We start from the raw sequence: 14,967 nt of genomic DNA, 5'->3' as shown, positions 1-14,967 counted from the left end.
TGGGCTCTTTCGTGTGAGACACAAACTCATCATTTGACCCTTGACCCATAAACGCAAAGAACACGGCATCGAGGGATTGTGCCGCCGATGAGCCATATCCTCTTCCTTTTTGCCGTCCGTCCCAGAGGAAATGGATTTTTCACATTCCCTCCATGCAGCCACAGTTGAAAATGCATTTATTTCTTTGAAGAGTCCGGACAATCTGTGTGACTAAAGCACTCACTGCGCAATCCATCCCCCTCACCCAAGACCCTTTTTTCACCGTGAGATGGGATAATAGCCAAACAGCATCAGAGCTAACTAATGTGACTGCATAATAAACAGATGAGTCAGGGAGGATTCATTTGCATATCATGCCAGCCTTATCAGAGCTTCCATATAGTGAATAATTTGTGATCGGCTTTTACCCGTGGCTTGACTGGGTACTGCGGGGCGCATGATGCAAATCCAAAAGGCCCGCAATTTCAGTTTTGCGACAACATATTTTTATCCTGAGCAAAATCATTTTGCATCTGCAGAGTGATTAAATAAAAAAAGAGAGAGAAACTTGTCTAAGAGTTGCTGGGAATACCCCCTGTGTGCAGCCAAATCCAGTACTGAATGTAATTACCGTGGACTTGCTGCTAGAGGGAGCTAATTAATAAGGCATTTGTGAGTGGAAAAGAGGCTTTTTGAACGCAGCTTAGCTATCATTTTACTTACAATGAGGAGCTACTTAGAATTAAAGCAGTACAAGTGGATAATTATGCTAATAGCTCAATTTGGATTTAGGATATGGTGGCAGGCTGTATTTCTAGATGATCGCTGCTCCGACAAGTACAGTCGCACGCAGGTCCCCCCGCCAACCCCCACCGCCCCCCCGCACCTCTCCAGTCAGTATGTGGGCTTTTATGTTCATAACATCTCAGTAGAAATGTCAGATGTTTTGTCCTCAGAACACATAACAATGTGTTTGTGTCTGTGTGTATATGTATATATGTGTGTGTATCTATCTATCTATCTATCTATATATATAAATATATATATATATATATGTGTGTGTGTGTGTGTGTGTGTGTGTGTGTATGCTTTCAAACTTTTGATTTTTTTTGCAACGGGCAATCATGCAAATAAAGAAGGCTTTCAGGCAGAGTGACTGCGGACCTTATGGTCGGCGTGTTGTTTCATATACAGCGGTTTCTCTCCCGCCTGTTAGTGTGGTCCTTGAGGCTATATTTAATGTCTAAATTTCTGATGCTTGTGTTGCTCTCACCACCCTGGCTCTGGCAGCGCTGCCCTCCCTGCACAAGTGCATTAAAGCAAGGCCCCCCACCCCCAAAAGCCTCGCTTCCTCTCTTTCTTTCGCCCAGCCAGTCGCCTTCGGCACCAGCGTCTCCCACCTAATTGCAGCACGCATGTAAAACGTATCTGAACCGCTGCTTCCCCCTTCAGCATCCAGCACCTCCGGATCTCTGCACCCTGCCTTTCAGCCCCCCCAACCCAGAAGCCTGCTGTCGAACGCCAAACTTGCCTCAGCCAACATAGGTCTATGTATGTTATGTAAGGGGCCCACTATAAATAGGTTCACCCGGGATCTTTTGTCTTTTACCTGATTCGCTCTTAGCCCAACAGTTTTTATTTCTGGCGAGAGCCGTGGAAGCTAGTGCAATGTAGAGCCGGCCGTTTCCATAGTTACTTTTGTTAGCTGCGAGCCCTTAACATTCTTCATCTGTTTCCTCACATGTCTGTTAGCCGCTCGTTTGAATCTGTTTGCACGGCTCGTCCCTGTGTTCGGGGGCCCGTTCGGGCGCCACGTCGGAGACAATGCTCTCCAACTTGGCGCTGCGGCTTCGTGCAACCGCACCGTTGCGCAGCGAATCGGGTGTGCAACAAATAGCAGTAGGTGTGGGTGCGCGTGAGTCAGAGACAAAAAAACAAAACAAAACCGCGTAGACATGTTCACTTCTATTCAGTCAAACGGCACATGCAATTAGTCCCATGTTGTTGCGTGATAATGAGCGAGCGTAGTAGATATTATTGAGCTCCAGTCTGAGGGGATGGGTGCACTCTGCAGAGCGGGCAGGCGCTGCCCGTTCCTTCAAAACGCAGTTGGTTGGAAAGCACTTTGGTGTGAATGCAATATTATGGCATGTTATTAAAAGAAGAAATGTGGAGAGAAAAAACAAAACTGTTGCAGTGCAAGGATGAGCAGGTCCAAGCGGTTAGGTAACAGCAGGTGCAGTAGCTGGATCGGGCCCAAGAACTGGTGCTGCAAGCATAGATCCAACATAGAAGAGGGCAAGGTGGGAGCCATGCAAGTGTGTGTGTGTGTGCGTGTGTGTGTATGTGTGTGTGTGTGGAGGAGTCTGGGGGGCATGGTTAAAGAAACACTGGGGCATTCCGCAATCACGATTGCAGAGCCGAATATGATTCTCACCCATCCCTGTTGTAGAACCAAAGAGTACAGGCAGCTGGGGACCTAAGTGGGCGAGTGCGAAAGTATTTTTGGATCGCACGGGAAACCTGCCACACCAACAGCAGCGGGAACAGCGGTAGCGGCGGCAGCAGCAGCAGCAGCGGCATCGGGGCCTGGTACCGGGCTTCCCTAACCCACTCCCACTCTCAGAGGAAGAGCAGCAGGCGGGGAGACGTTCCTTCAAAAGAAGAACCACGCTCGCTTCCGCCACTTTCATTTTCCTTATGTGCTATTTTTCCCATCCAATTGCCCGGCGTTTGAATGATGATGATGTATTATACATAACTGTGCGGAGCCCGACATGACAGAAACAGGGAGAGAGAGAGAGAGAGAGAGAGAGGGAGAGGGAAATAACGAACTTGGCAGCCGAGGCGAGTATCTCGTATTTATAGAAAGTCGTGTTTCCGGCAGAGGTTTCTGTGGTTTTAGCACTCCCAATCCATTTTTGCGGTGTCTTACAGGCCCTATTGTATCCAGGTTTAGAGTGAAGATGTTCCCTCATCTTGCGCCTTGGGGGGAGATTTGACTGTGAGACATGTCAGAATGTGATTTGGGGGAGGTAGATGGATTTCTCTGGCTCCCTCTGCAACCCAGACTTTCGTAAGATTGCTCCAAAAAAAAGAAAAAGAAACCCTATTTGCCTCCACAGAACGAGGCATTTGTCAAAATGCTACACGCAGGACTTGAGGCTGAATGTAAATGTGTGTACTGTATAATGTGTGTGATCTTAATACTTGGAGGACGTAGGCAAAGCTGTTGCTAACTCAGAGACGAATCTCTGGGGGGGGTTTCTTCTTTTTTTTTTTTCTGCCTTTGCCTTGTGTATGCGTTGCAGCATAGCATGCATAACCTCTGCAGCTCATAGTAGGGTTTTAAGTGGATTGTTGGTTTATTTTTTTTTTTTTTAGATAGCCATGGCAGCCTCTGCATCTCAGTGGATTTCCTGTTATGGATCAGGATCAGCTTCTGCTATTATTTACTCCAAAACAGTGTGGGCTGAGTATTTGGTTGACAGAATGCCAAGGCATTTAAGACCTCGAGGAGCCGCTGTACATCAAGCGAAGATGGCGTTTTATTTTGAATTGAAATTAGTGCTGCCTAATGGCCGCTCTCCTTTTTTGATCTGGTGGTGATGTGCCTGTCGTTTCAGAAAGCCTCGGCGCAGGACGAGACGACAGCTTGCCAGGGTTTTAAATGGTTAAAATCCTGAGAAAATAGCACCAAACGTTGGAGTGTCTCTAGCCACTAAATTTAGAGCCCTCTTCCTGCAAATCCATAGATGAACGGCGAGTGGCCACTGATTATCAATAATGGGCGAAAACCCTCCGCTTATCTGATAAGGCATATACATGGGTCTCTTTCCAGTGGTGATGACATGAATAAAAATATAGAATGGTTAGATTGATTTTGCCGACATGGATCGGTTCTTATCTCTCAGCCTGTTGCACATGGGAGTGAAATACAGAACTAGCATGGACAAAGCACAAATTGGGTGTAATGTAATCCATTTATGTGCCTTCAGTCAATGGCTTGACTACTGTGCAAAATCAACATTATGCCACAGCTCATAGATTTAGTCTCTAAGTCTCTATTAGCTTTATCAGAAGCACAATGCTTTTTTGGGGGTAAAATATAATGCTTTTATTTTATTTTATTTTATTCGTTCCTGCGACGATTTTTCATGCAGGCTCAATACACTGACACACAACAGGGTTAGATTTTCTTAGACATAGCGGCTCAGTTTTCTCGTGCTCTGCCAGGATTTAACACCATAAAATGATATTGGCAGCGAAAAATAAGAGACGTGGAAGAGACATTTCTCATCCACCCTGTCCATCTTGCAGGCAGCACGCTCAGAGGGCAGTCACTCCTCACTGCCTCTTCAGCTACACCAGGCTCCCACCTGCAAGCACAACTCCCACACCCTGTCCAGGAGAGAGCCTGAAAATAACATTGGCCTGGGGGGTGACATGCACGGCGTAAGGAAAAGTGGTTACCATTAGCTGGGTCTTTCGCCTCAGTCATGAAGGCAAAGTTAGTCATCGCCCCCACCAGTAACAAGGTTAAAGTAATGGAATAAACCTTTCAATTAACTTTGGCTGTGTATCTTGCTTTTCTTTGGACAAATTCCCTGTAAAGTTGCAGTGGGTGTGCACATGTCAGGGTGCTGGAACTTCATGCATTGCAAGGCGTAACAACTGTGAGTTGGCAGCATTGTGCAGTGTTGCTGTAGGTGTGCAGATTTTAGTTGATCAGACCAAACCAGTGATTGAGACTAACAGACTAACAGAATCAGTCTGAAAATGTAAGTGCATTCAACAGCAAATCGGCTCTTTTTATAGATAAAGAGGAACAACGTAGACAAAGCCCAGAAGAAATAAGCTGCTATGAGCAGCTACAATGGCTGCTGCGTAAGATACTAGTGGGGACGCTCCAATGGAAATGGATGGAGTGATTGGCATCTTCACACTTAACCACCAACATGAAAACAGCGCTCATTCGCTTCAATCTTGGCTGTTTTCACACTGTACTGGCTAGCCACGGGGTAGCAAAGCGCGGCTAGTGACTTTGCAGTAACAAATCTGATTGGTCTAAATGAATGTGATAAACGCTTTGTGGTTTGCCCAGTCACCTTCCGAGTCTCGCCTACCTTTTCCAAATTCCGTCTGTAGGCTCTTCAACAGATGGATATGAGAGGCACAAACACAGCGAGTGTATTTCAGGTGCTGTAGACTATTTAATCTTGTTCCACTTTACTGCTTCACAGAAGCTTCACAGAAGTGATCCATTCAGGACAAGACATCCTTTCATTAAGGTGATATTTCATCCTCTTTCCATATCCAGGACTTTGAACCTCTTTTGAAGTCAATATCCTTGTTAAAACATGGCAGTGGCTGCACACTCCACATTTTTTTCCCAACCTACTACACCATCTCCAAGAAACTGGAGGGTTTTGCATTTCTCTGCTCAGAAGCAAGGGAACAAAACAGACAGCTTCCATTTAACTTTCAGAGCTATGGAGTTACCCCTGCACTATAATGTCAGTAAGTGCTAACATTACGTAAATCCATTACCTAGTCCGTGTGCTGTGGCATTTTATGGAGAGGGGTTAGGCACACGGCAGTTATCATAACAGCATCTCGTGATCTGAACTCTGTGTGATCAGATTGGTTTTAATAGACTCTGGATTACGTGGAGGCAGTTCCTCAAAGCTAAACATCGCTGTGCCTGGAATTAAAGTGCACATCTGAGGTGAAAGCGATTTGTTCAGGAGAATGTCACCGCCGCAATGAAAGAGCTTATGCGCTATTATCACACGCTACCTTAAAAAGATGACAGGGCTGCGACTCAGACGTCCTTTGATACATTTCACAGTATGCTAAGCTGAAGGAAATAACGTCAAACTCAAGTAGTCTGGCATAAGGAGGCATTTATTATGTCTAATAATCTCTTTGCAATTGTGGCTCAGTAGACACAATATGCACTTTCTTCACTGTAGCCCACAAGCTTTTTTTGTCTGCCGCGTGTGCATAGCAAAGATACTGTTCACAGGAGCCCTATAGCTTCGACATTTTAAAATTCATTTTTAGATTAAAAAAAAAAAAAAAAAAAGTGTGATTATTGATAAGATGTTTTCACGAGTGGTGTCGATGATTTTCTGCTATAATCAATCATGTTGTCACTCTTTCAGTTCATACCTGCTTTTATCTATACATTTTTGGCCACCTCTCACTCATTTACTTACAAAAAAAATAAATCTTGCAATGCTGCCTTCCTTGTAACAACAATGTTATTAGATAGATGGATTGATAGCCTAATAAGGGCATGATATGATTTTTGAGTAAAAAAAAAAGAAAAGTAAAAAACATTTTTTTTGTTGGCTTGCAAATTAAACTGTTAGCAGACCACAGTTGATCAAATCCTCAATACTGTCCTAGAGTCATTGCAGCTTGTGCTGCTGAGCCTTTGTTGCATTTCATGCTCAAACATGGTTCCTTGAATTTAATCAATGACTTTCTTGTATAAGGTGGATTTCTTTAATCTGTTGAACTCACCTGGTGAAAGTGTGATCAGTACAAAAATCTTGATGCTGAAAATCACTAACGTTCCCCTTAACTGTACAGTAGATTCTCCATTTTCTTTTTAAATAATCACAAAAATGTCTTCAATAGAAAATATCAAATTGGCTCAATTTCAACATCTTTCACTAATAAAAATAATGATAATAAAAAGCCTTCTGTTGAAGACTGCACAAGCGGCATCACCCACTAAAAAAAGATTCCAAGAATTCTTTGCTATTGGAATTGGAAGCACCAGTGGTTTGAGGAAAAATCCTGTTAGTCACCAGTGAAGTGTGCAGGGAGCACTGGGAGCCGAGTGTGAGGTATCCGTGTGTGTGTGTCTGTGTGTCTGTGCGCGTGCATGTGTGCGCACGCGGTCGAGCAACTGGTTCATGTGATCACAAAGCTGAATGCTGCGCCTTCGCTGTCCATGGTCCTGAACCTCCAGCCGGAGGTGCCAAAGGTCTGCTGCAGACTGCCGCGTCCTGTGAAAGAGTATCGACTTTTTGTAATAGGATGTGTGACCACGGCCAAACAGGGAGAAAAAAAAGAAAAAACGCTTTGGGGGTTGAAATGTCATGTGAACAGTTGGGTTCAACCACTGAACACCTCAGGGGTGTTATCGACTCCCGCCAATGCTTTTAAAGGCCAAGGGTTGGTTTAGAGCGAGCGGATTCTGCTGCTATTTTACCTGGCCGTGTGAGTGACCACAATTTCCACAGAGTGCAGAGAGGGACGGAATTTATTAAGGCAGATCTATAGCGGCAGACTGCACCAGCAACTTGTTCTATTGAGCTGACAGAAAAACATCCAGGCCATGCTGTCTGGAGGAGAAATTCTTTCACCTTAATAGAAAATTAAAGGAAAAGATTCTGTTCTTTGGCTGACTGCCCTCTCTGTTGCGTTTTGAATATTTTTTTTCTCCTGTCAGCTGTGAGCTGTGTTAACGACCAGACCTTGACCCCTTCTAAAATATTCACTGCTGCCACGCTGTCATCATTGCCGCTTTAGTTTCTTGATTTCTTGAACATCATACCGGTTTTCACATTTTTATTTTTTTCAACCTAGACTCCAGGGGAGCAATTTCACATGATTAAGCATCCAAAAAGGGGCTAAAGTGGTTGTTGCAAGGTGGTCTGACAGGGTGCAACAAAGACTAAAGGCTGTGTTGGGGTGTAGTCACTAGCATTGGAGTGATGTCAGCGTAGAATCAGTGCCTTTTGTGACATCACAAAAGGCTGTTACCCCATTTCTTTCTTTATATATGTTTTTGTTCCAAATAGTGGAGCAAACAAAAGAGGTGAAGGAAGGACTTTTCTGATATCTGGGGAATTCAAGTGAAAGAAAGGAGACTGAGGTTATTGTCATTAAACATTGGAATAGGAAATTTAGCTTAATATGGAACACTTTAAAACCATCCGTCTAAATGACACTTATTCTCATCAACCATGTGGCATAATATTTGCAGCCTATAGCAAAAACCGTATTGAAACTGTGTTTTGTAAAACGGGTCTATAAAAAGAAAAAAAAAAAAAAAAGAAGTCTTGGTCAGAATCCATATGAATGACAAATTAATGAAATACTGATATTGTCGCTATACTTAGCACTAGTAACATTTTTCAAAGACCTGAACATAGCATAGTTAGCACTGTCACCTCACAGCAAAAAAGCTCCTGAGTTTGATTCCCAGACAGTTGTGTTTGTGCGTTCTGCGGTGTCGGTTTCCTCACCTCGTCTACCTAGTCGCCGGTTCGGGCAAATCAAGACCGAACAGCGCCATCATTTAAAAAAAAACAAAAACAAAAACCCGCTTCGCCGCCCAGCGCGGCTCGCCACTTGTTGCAACGTCAGACTCCATCTCTCCAGGATGGGAGGAGGAACAGAACCAGAAGAAGGAGCGGGAGGGGGGGACTCCGTCACATCCTCTGTCCATATATGGGCATGAAGTTTACACGCAGCGGGGAATCCTCTCACTGGAGCTGATGAATGGGGAGGAGGGCCGAGGGAGCCGCCAAAGTGTATATAAAGGCAGAGAGGGGAAGTCGCCGATGTGAAATCCACAGCAAGCAAATACCTTCCGAGGAGCAGCGGCCATACGGATTACCTCCAACTGCCTTTTTTATATTTACATCTTTTCACACTGACTGCCTGGGATCGTTGACTGACAAGGGGGGGTTTGAGAGAAAACAGCCATCTGAATATCTGTTTTCTGTTTCCCCCCTTTTCCCTTTATCTGTTTTTTTTTCTCCCCTCTTCTTCCCCGGGAAGCACCGGACTTTTATCAGCGCATCATTATGTTGAACAATATGGATTTGAATGCGAAAGATTCATTTTACCCCCAGTTTGACAATTGTAACGCTTCTTCTCTCGGGATGGAAAACGGCGCCCGGAAAGACAACCAGGAGGTGTACGTCGAGGCAGCAGAGCGCGGGGCACCTGCCCAGTTTGGCCACGGTGAGTCCACAGTGTTGCAGGAGCGCTCGGTTGAATGTGCATGCACGGCAGGGTTTGGTTGTTTTTTTTTGTTTTTTTGTTTTGTTTTTCCTTCCTCTCTTTTTCTTTCTAAGTGTGTCAAATTACCGCGACACGACCAACAAATCAACTGTGAAGTCGTGTGGGCTGCATTTCGTTGCTTCATACCGAGACATTCCTGCGCGCCCGTGTGTTTATGTAACGCCGATGCCTGTATATTCCGCTTTCATTTCCACTGGTGGCCCATTTAAAAGAAAAGAAAAATCAAGACCATCGCGATGACAAAAGTTTTCTTTCTCTCTCCAACCCAACAGAGGGAACCCCGGCCACCCTCAAAACTGAAGCTTCCAGCTCGGAATTCGCTTTTAACCCGTGCGAGTGCCCGAAAGACACGTACAACCCCTCGTCGCTCGCCTACTCCGGCAGTTTCTATGTCGAGGCAACTCAGGGAGCGCCGTGCAGCACCGAAACACTCCTCAACATGATCACGGAGATCGTGGGCATCTCCACGCTGCCGCTGCCGGAGGCGCAGGACGGCGGCAGCACCCGGGAAACTTACCCGTCACCCGCGCCCATGGACAGCGCCAACGGTAATTTCGACCCCGGCGTCAAGAGGCAAACGTACTCCTGCTCCGGACCGCCCCCGCCTGCGCCCCCCGGCTACTCCCCGGACCAGAACTGCCCGAGGTACGCGGACGATCAGTCCGGCAGCCAAACCCAAGATCCGTCCACTTCCCAGCTGGGCTTCGGCACCTGTCGAGCCTCCAGCCAGAAGAAGGACGAGCCCAAGTCGGAGGCCGCGTCTTTCCCGGTGGTGGTCAAGAACGAGTTTGACAGCAGCTGCTATGAGTGGGGCGCGTTCAACAAGTCGGACTGTTTGGAGTCCACTTTCCAGTCCGAGACCTTCCCCATGTCCAGCGACTTCCCCCCCGAGCAGCAGATGGACGTGAAAGAGCTTTTGGACACGTTTCCCCCGATGTGCCCCAACCCGGAGATGGAGTTTAAGGTGGAGGGGGGCATCAAGCAGGAATCCTGCTTCTCTGACACCTGTTCCCAGAGCTACTCCAGCCCCCTGTACAACAATTACCTCCCCCCTCCCCCGATGGGCCTCTCAGCAAACCTTAAACCCTTCCCGGAGCACCCGCAGCCGTCCAATCAGTGTGACTCCTTGTACACGTCACCGGCTTTGCCGAGCACCATAGACTCCATCCTTTACTCTTCCTTGCTTCCAGATTCTTTCGCCCAAAGTTACACCCCGCGCCCGCCCAAGGCGCCCAGGGCCAGGAAGACCCCCTCCACCTCGCACGGCCCCGCCAAAGAGAAACCCTTTGCCTGCCCCATGGAGAGCTGCGACCGGCGCTTCTCCCGCTCGGACGAGCTCAACAGGCACATCCGCATCCACACGGGCCACAAACCTTTCCAGTGCCGCATCTGCCTGCGCAGCTTCAGCCGTAGCGACCACCTGACCACGCACACCAGGACTCACACCGGCGAGAAGCCGTTCTCCTGCGACGTGTGTGGCAAGCGGTTCGCCCGCAGTGACGAGAGGAAGCGGCACGGACGCGTACACCTCAAACAGAAGGAGAAGATGGAGATAAAACCGCAGGTGAACAGCGGCACGTGGCCCTTCACTCTTCCCGATGGGATGTGAAGAACGAAGAGTTCCCCTCAGACGCAAGCGCCACAAGGATCTTTCCGTCTTGGAAGATGAAGCCAGCAGGCTAGGAGTTGATGTCCGAGTTGCTTTTTCCTGCCGAGCCAGAGCCTGGCAGCAGATTATTTTTATGAGCAAAAAAAAAAGGAGAGAGGGAGGAGAAGAGAAGGAGAGAGAGAGAGAGAGAAAGACTGTTTGGGCCTCGCTGCTTTGGCTCTGACGCCGTTGACTGGATGCAAACATGCATCGGAGTTGCGAGAGTGGGATTAACAGCGAAGCCGTCCCTGTTCGTGGCAGCCGGCGTTGCATGAGCGCTGTTTCAGCACCTCTCCTAGTGGACAGCTCCATCCTCCACTGGGCAGATTGCACTTAAAGCATCTTACTATCTCCATTTAAGGTTCTTCTTTTCTGCTTTTAGCATTCTTAGAGCAATGGTTTGGACTATGATACTCAAAATGCATGTTAATGTTAATGTTTTATTTTCCTTTTACTGGAATAACAACCACTGTCAAGGCGCTCCCTCGCTCCATTCTGAGGGGCTGTTGACATGAATGTACGCTAGAGTTTTTTTTTTATGGCTCTGACCATATAAGCAGCCCTCTCTTAGATCAGATCTAGTGTTTGTTTAAACCTCTTATCATTTGACTGTCAGTGTTTTTTTGTCATTCGGTCTTTGTATGGTGTTACAATCGTTTGGATAATTACAATTGTGAAAGATATATCATAAATGGGAAATAAATATATTTGTATTATTGTACTACTTTGTATTTTTATAGCCAACTGTATATTTTAGATTTATCATATTTTAGCGTCATTTATCAAGGTGAAATGTATTCTACATCAATGATAATGTCTTGGTTTTTTTGAGGGCTACCGTTTAATAAGAAAATATTTTAAATGTTACAATTTGTAATCGGAAACGTTTTCGCACTTCATTCCACTGTTGGTATGACACGAGTTATTCCATACTAACTGATGATCCTGATTTAAAAAGGGAACAGTGTGTGAACCAGTCTTGGCTTTTAATCAGGATTAATTTATAATATGTACAGAATAATATTAAGTCAACCTATAAATCAGCTTCCAAACTGTATGAACATATAGTTTGGAGAAAATAGGTAGCACAGATTACTGTGTCTCTCTGTGTTCTTGACCTTGATTCAGAAATTATTTTGACTCTGGTGTCAATTGCTAGAACGACAATACGTTCAAATATATACCTTGGTACAGACAACAACAATAAGAACATAAAAATTCTTATACACACAAAAATGTTGAGAGCTTGGTGATGTTTTCACCAACAGGGTACAGCAAAAAAGTGGTTTACTCGCCTTAAGTTATATTAACTGTTTAAGTAAAGATTTTGTACATATACAATTTCTACAATACTTTAAATTGATATTGATGTTGTTATTTTTATGAAAAGTTTATGAACAAAATAAAACATTTCTGAAAGAATTCATTTCCTTGTGCATAATTTGAAATGATCTCACAAACTGTCCTGTTTCTGATCCCCATTAGAAAAATCCCATTAAAATATTTCTCCTTTATTTTTTTCCCCATAAATCCATAAAAACAAGTCCAGCTGTCATCTATTACCTGCACATTAGAGTTCCACCTTGTGACTCTGTCACATTGAGGTAAATGCCCTGTTATTCATTACCGACACCCTAAAGTCCCCAGCTGCAGAGTTCCACCTCTCATGTTGAAAATGTACACAATGAGCACCACAGGTACCATGGTAACATCTACAGGAACCCTGTAATACAACACATTGTGTTACTGAGTCAGTGCAATGATCTTATTCTCCCAGTGCTCGCAGGCCATTGTTCATTCACACATCTACTTTGTGCCCCCTCCACCTCCAAAAAGAATATTGATTTCCATTCCATTGCTGAATTTGATTATACTCTATTATGATGTATTGTTTTCCTCTCAAATCTTGTTTATACCGATGTCTCCCCATGTCAAACCTCCCCCAATTTTTTTTTTTACAAACCTGCCTCTTTTTAATATCTCCTTGAGAATAAAAATAATAAAGACAGCGAGAAAAGGGAAAATTGCTTATTTTGTTATAAAAAAGACATACAATTTTTTAAGGTCATGACCAAAACTAGACATAAATGGTGCTGCTTTGAAAAAAGAAACGTGGCAAAATTCCATACATTTTTATTATTGGACAGGTAATGTGTAATAAAGAAAATGAAACATTTAATAATTTGAGTAAAGGATGTCTAAAGGTTTTATATTCAAGCCATTTCTATAGATCTTTATTCTTCATCCCAGGCTTCATAGGGGGCTTGCACAATTAATTATCAACCTCACTATGAATCTCTGTTGAGAGAGAGAGAGAGAGAGAGAGAGAGAGAGAGAGAGAGAAAGCATATTTAGCCATCTGTTTTCTGCCTCCTGCAGAAATGCTTTATTTTAGCTCAATGAGGCTTCCCAGGAATTGCACAGACAGCTTAGACAGACATTATTAGAAGATACTACCAAAGTGAATTCTCCATAAAATAGAACCCCACCTTTAAAAGCAGGCATAAAAATAGGCTTACTTAATTCTGTAAATGTTACAGTCACTCACTGCAGATCCCGATGGCGTGTTTTACCAGGGACATCATGGTGGCATGTGAGGCACATATGTAGCCATGGCACAGGTGGCTGGAAGAACACCGCTGTGCTCGCTAACGGCCGTTAACTGCACGCCTTGTCTGGAGCTGACAAACAAACTGTACCAGTGTGAAAACGCAAGCTGCCACGCTCGGTGACGTGAAAAAGCGTTCTGTCGTTCTCCCTCCCGTCTCTCACTCATCTTCCCCGACAATAGTGCTGCGGCTGACCAGCATCGGCACACACAACACCCCCACCCAACCCTACCCACCAGCCCATGTTGTTTCAGTGGCAAACAGTGTCCGATGATGGATGGTTGAGCTTTTGGATTGCGGCGGCGCTCAGTCACAGTGACCATTATCCACACACTTGAAGACTGGAGAGTTATTGAACTCTGCCCAGTGATGGAATTTCTGCATTTGCGCATTTGAAAGCTGAAATTCGCATTTGCATATTGTAAATGGTGCTCGATATATATCTGGAATGTGTGCGTATCAGCGTTTCAGCCATGTTTTATCTCCCTCGTGCATGTACAGTCTCCCCAAGTCCTGAATTGATAAAGACAAGAGGCATAAATCTGTTCTTTTCTTCTGACTGACATTTATGTTTTTTTTTCCTACTCCTCTAGATGTGTGTAATTGCTGTAGCCATTAAGTAATTGCAGGGAGAGTACATGACCACCACTGAGAACCATGCTTTCTCCGAACGTGGACCTCTGCTGCGAGTAGTAGCACATCAAGTCCATTATAATCTTGTCAGGATATTACAAATGGAAATATGTTAACATTAGCGCCATGTATGAATTGGGGGGGGGGGAGTTAAGAGGGCAAAGGGGGTGGAGGGTGGGGGGTTTATACAAGGTAATGTGTCTGTGTGACTAACACATTCCATATGGAACCAAGGAGAAAACCACGAACAGATGTGATTTAATGTCTGTATTGTCTCATCCAATTAGCCGCTTGATGTCGGATTGCCTCTGGATAAGTCAATGGGGCTGGTTGTCTGCGGCACCCAATGAGTAGTTTGGCTCAGGATTAAATGGAAAAAAAAAATCTTAAAAGAAATGACAGTGAAGGATTAGATGGTCCCAATATCAGAGGATAAATGTCACAGTGGAATGATATGTTCTTACATATTTTCCTATTTTCAAGCATGTATGTTCTCTTTCTTCTGACTGATACACAAATTGTCTTTTTTTTAGGGCACAACCTATTTTTTATATAATTTTGTGCCATGCAAACATTCACCACAGGAGTTTCAATAGTAGGAGTAGAATTAGCTTTCTATAAGATAAACACTTCAACAGGTCCCCCCTCCTCACTGTCAAGCCTATCCACAATGTCAGTCTTAAGAGTGACAAGTGTGACCCCGGTCGTCTCTGAAGAGCCTAGTTTCCCTTTTATCCATGCTTGAGCCCCAAACAATTCCACCTCTACAACAATAATCCAATAATGACTTTCCGAACGCATGAAAATAAATGTATTTGCTCATATCAAGGATCCAAGGCTGCTTCAGATGCCGGGTCACCTTAAGCACCTATTAATAATCACAGTCGTACTTGAGACAGTCTACATGGCACGCACAGTCTCACTGGCTTTCGGATTGATCCAATGTGGGGTAATCACCGCATAATTTTATGCACAACTCTAAAATGTGCGCCGGGCCACGTCCTGGTCCTTGGGGTGGACTCAGTAATCAAGGTGCATAATCGAATG

General features: G+C 44.8%; 1 protein-coding gene across 1 annotated transcript; it reads left to right on the top strand.

Moving 5' to 3' along the window:
- Window positions 1–8,495: 8,495 nt before the first annotated feature.
- Window positions 8,496–12,532, top strand: LOC142891814 (uncharacterized). The gene is made up of 2 exons (XM_076031675.1): window positions 8,496–8,970; window positions 9,303–12,532. The coding sequence occupies exons 1-2, from the start codon at window positions 8,811–8,813 to the stop codon at window positions 10,637–10,639; spliced, it is 1,497 nt and encodes a 498-aa protein (XP_075887790.1). The 5' UTR covers window positions 8,496–8,810; the 3' UTR covers window positions 10,640–12,532.
- The last annotated feature ends 2,435 nt before the right edge of the window (window positions 12,533–14,967 follow it).

This window comes from Nelusetta ayraudi, unplaced genomic scaffold (assembly GCF_046127955.1).
Source record: "Nelusetta ayraudi isolate G7.1 ecotype Tasmania unplaced genomic scaffold, CSIRO-AGI_Nayr_v1 ptg000004l, whole genome shotgun sequence".
Taxonomy (NCBI): domain Eukaryota; kingdom Metazoa; phylum Chordata; class Actinopteri; order Tetraodontiformes; family Monacanthidae; genus Nelusetta; species Nelusetta ayraudi.
The sequence above is the reverse complement of the archived record's forward strand: the minus strand, read 5'-3'. Positions and strand labels throughout refer to the sequence as shown.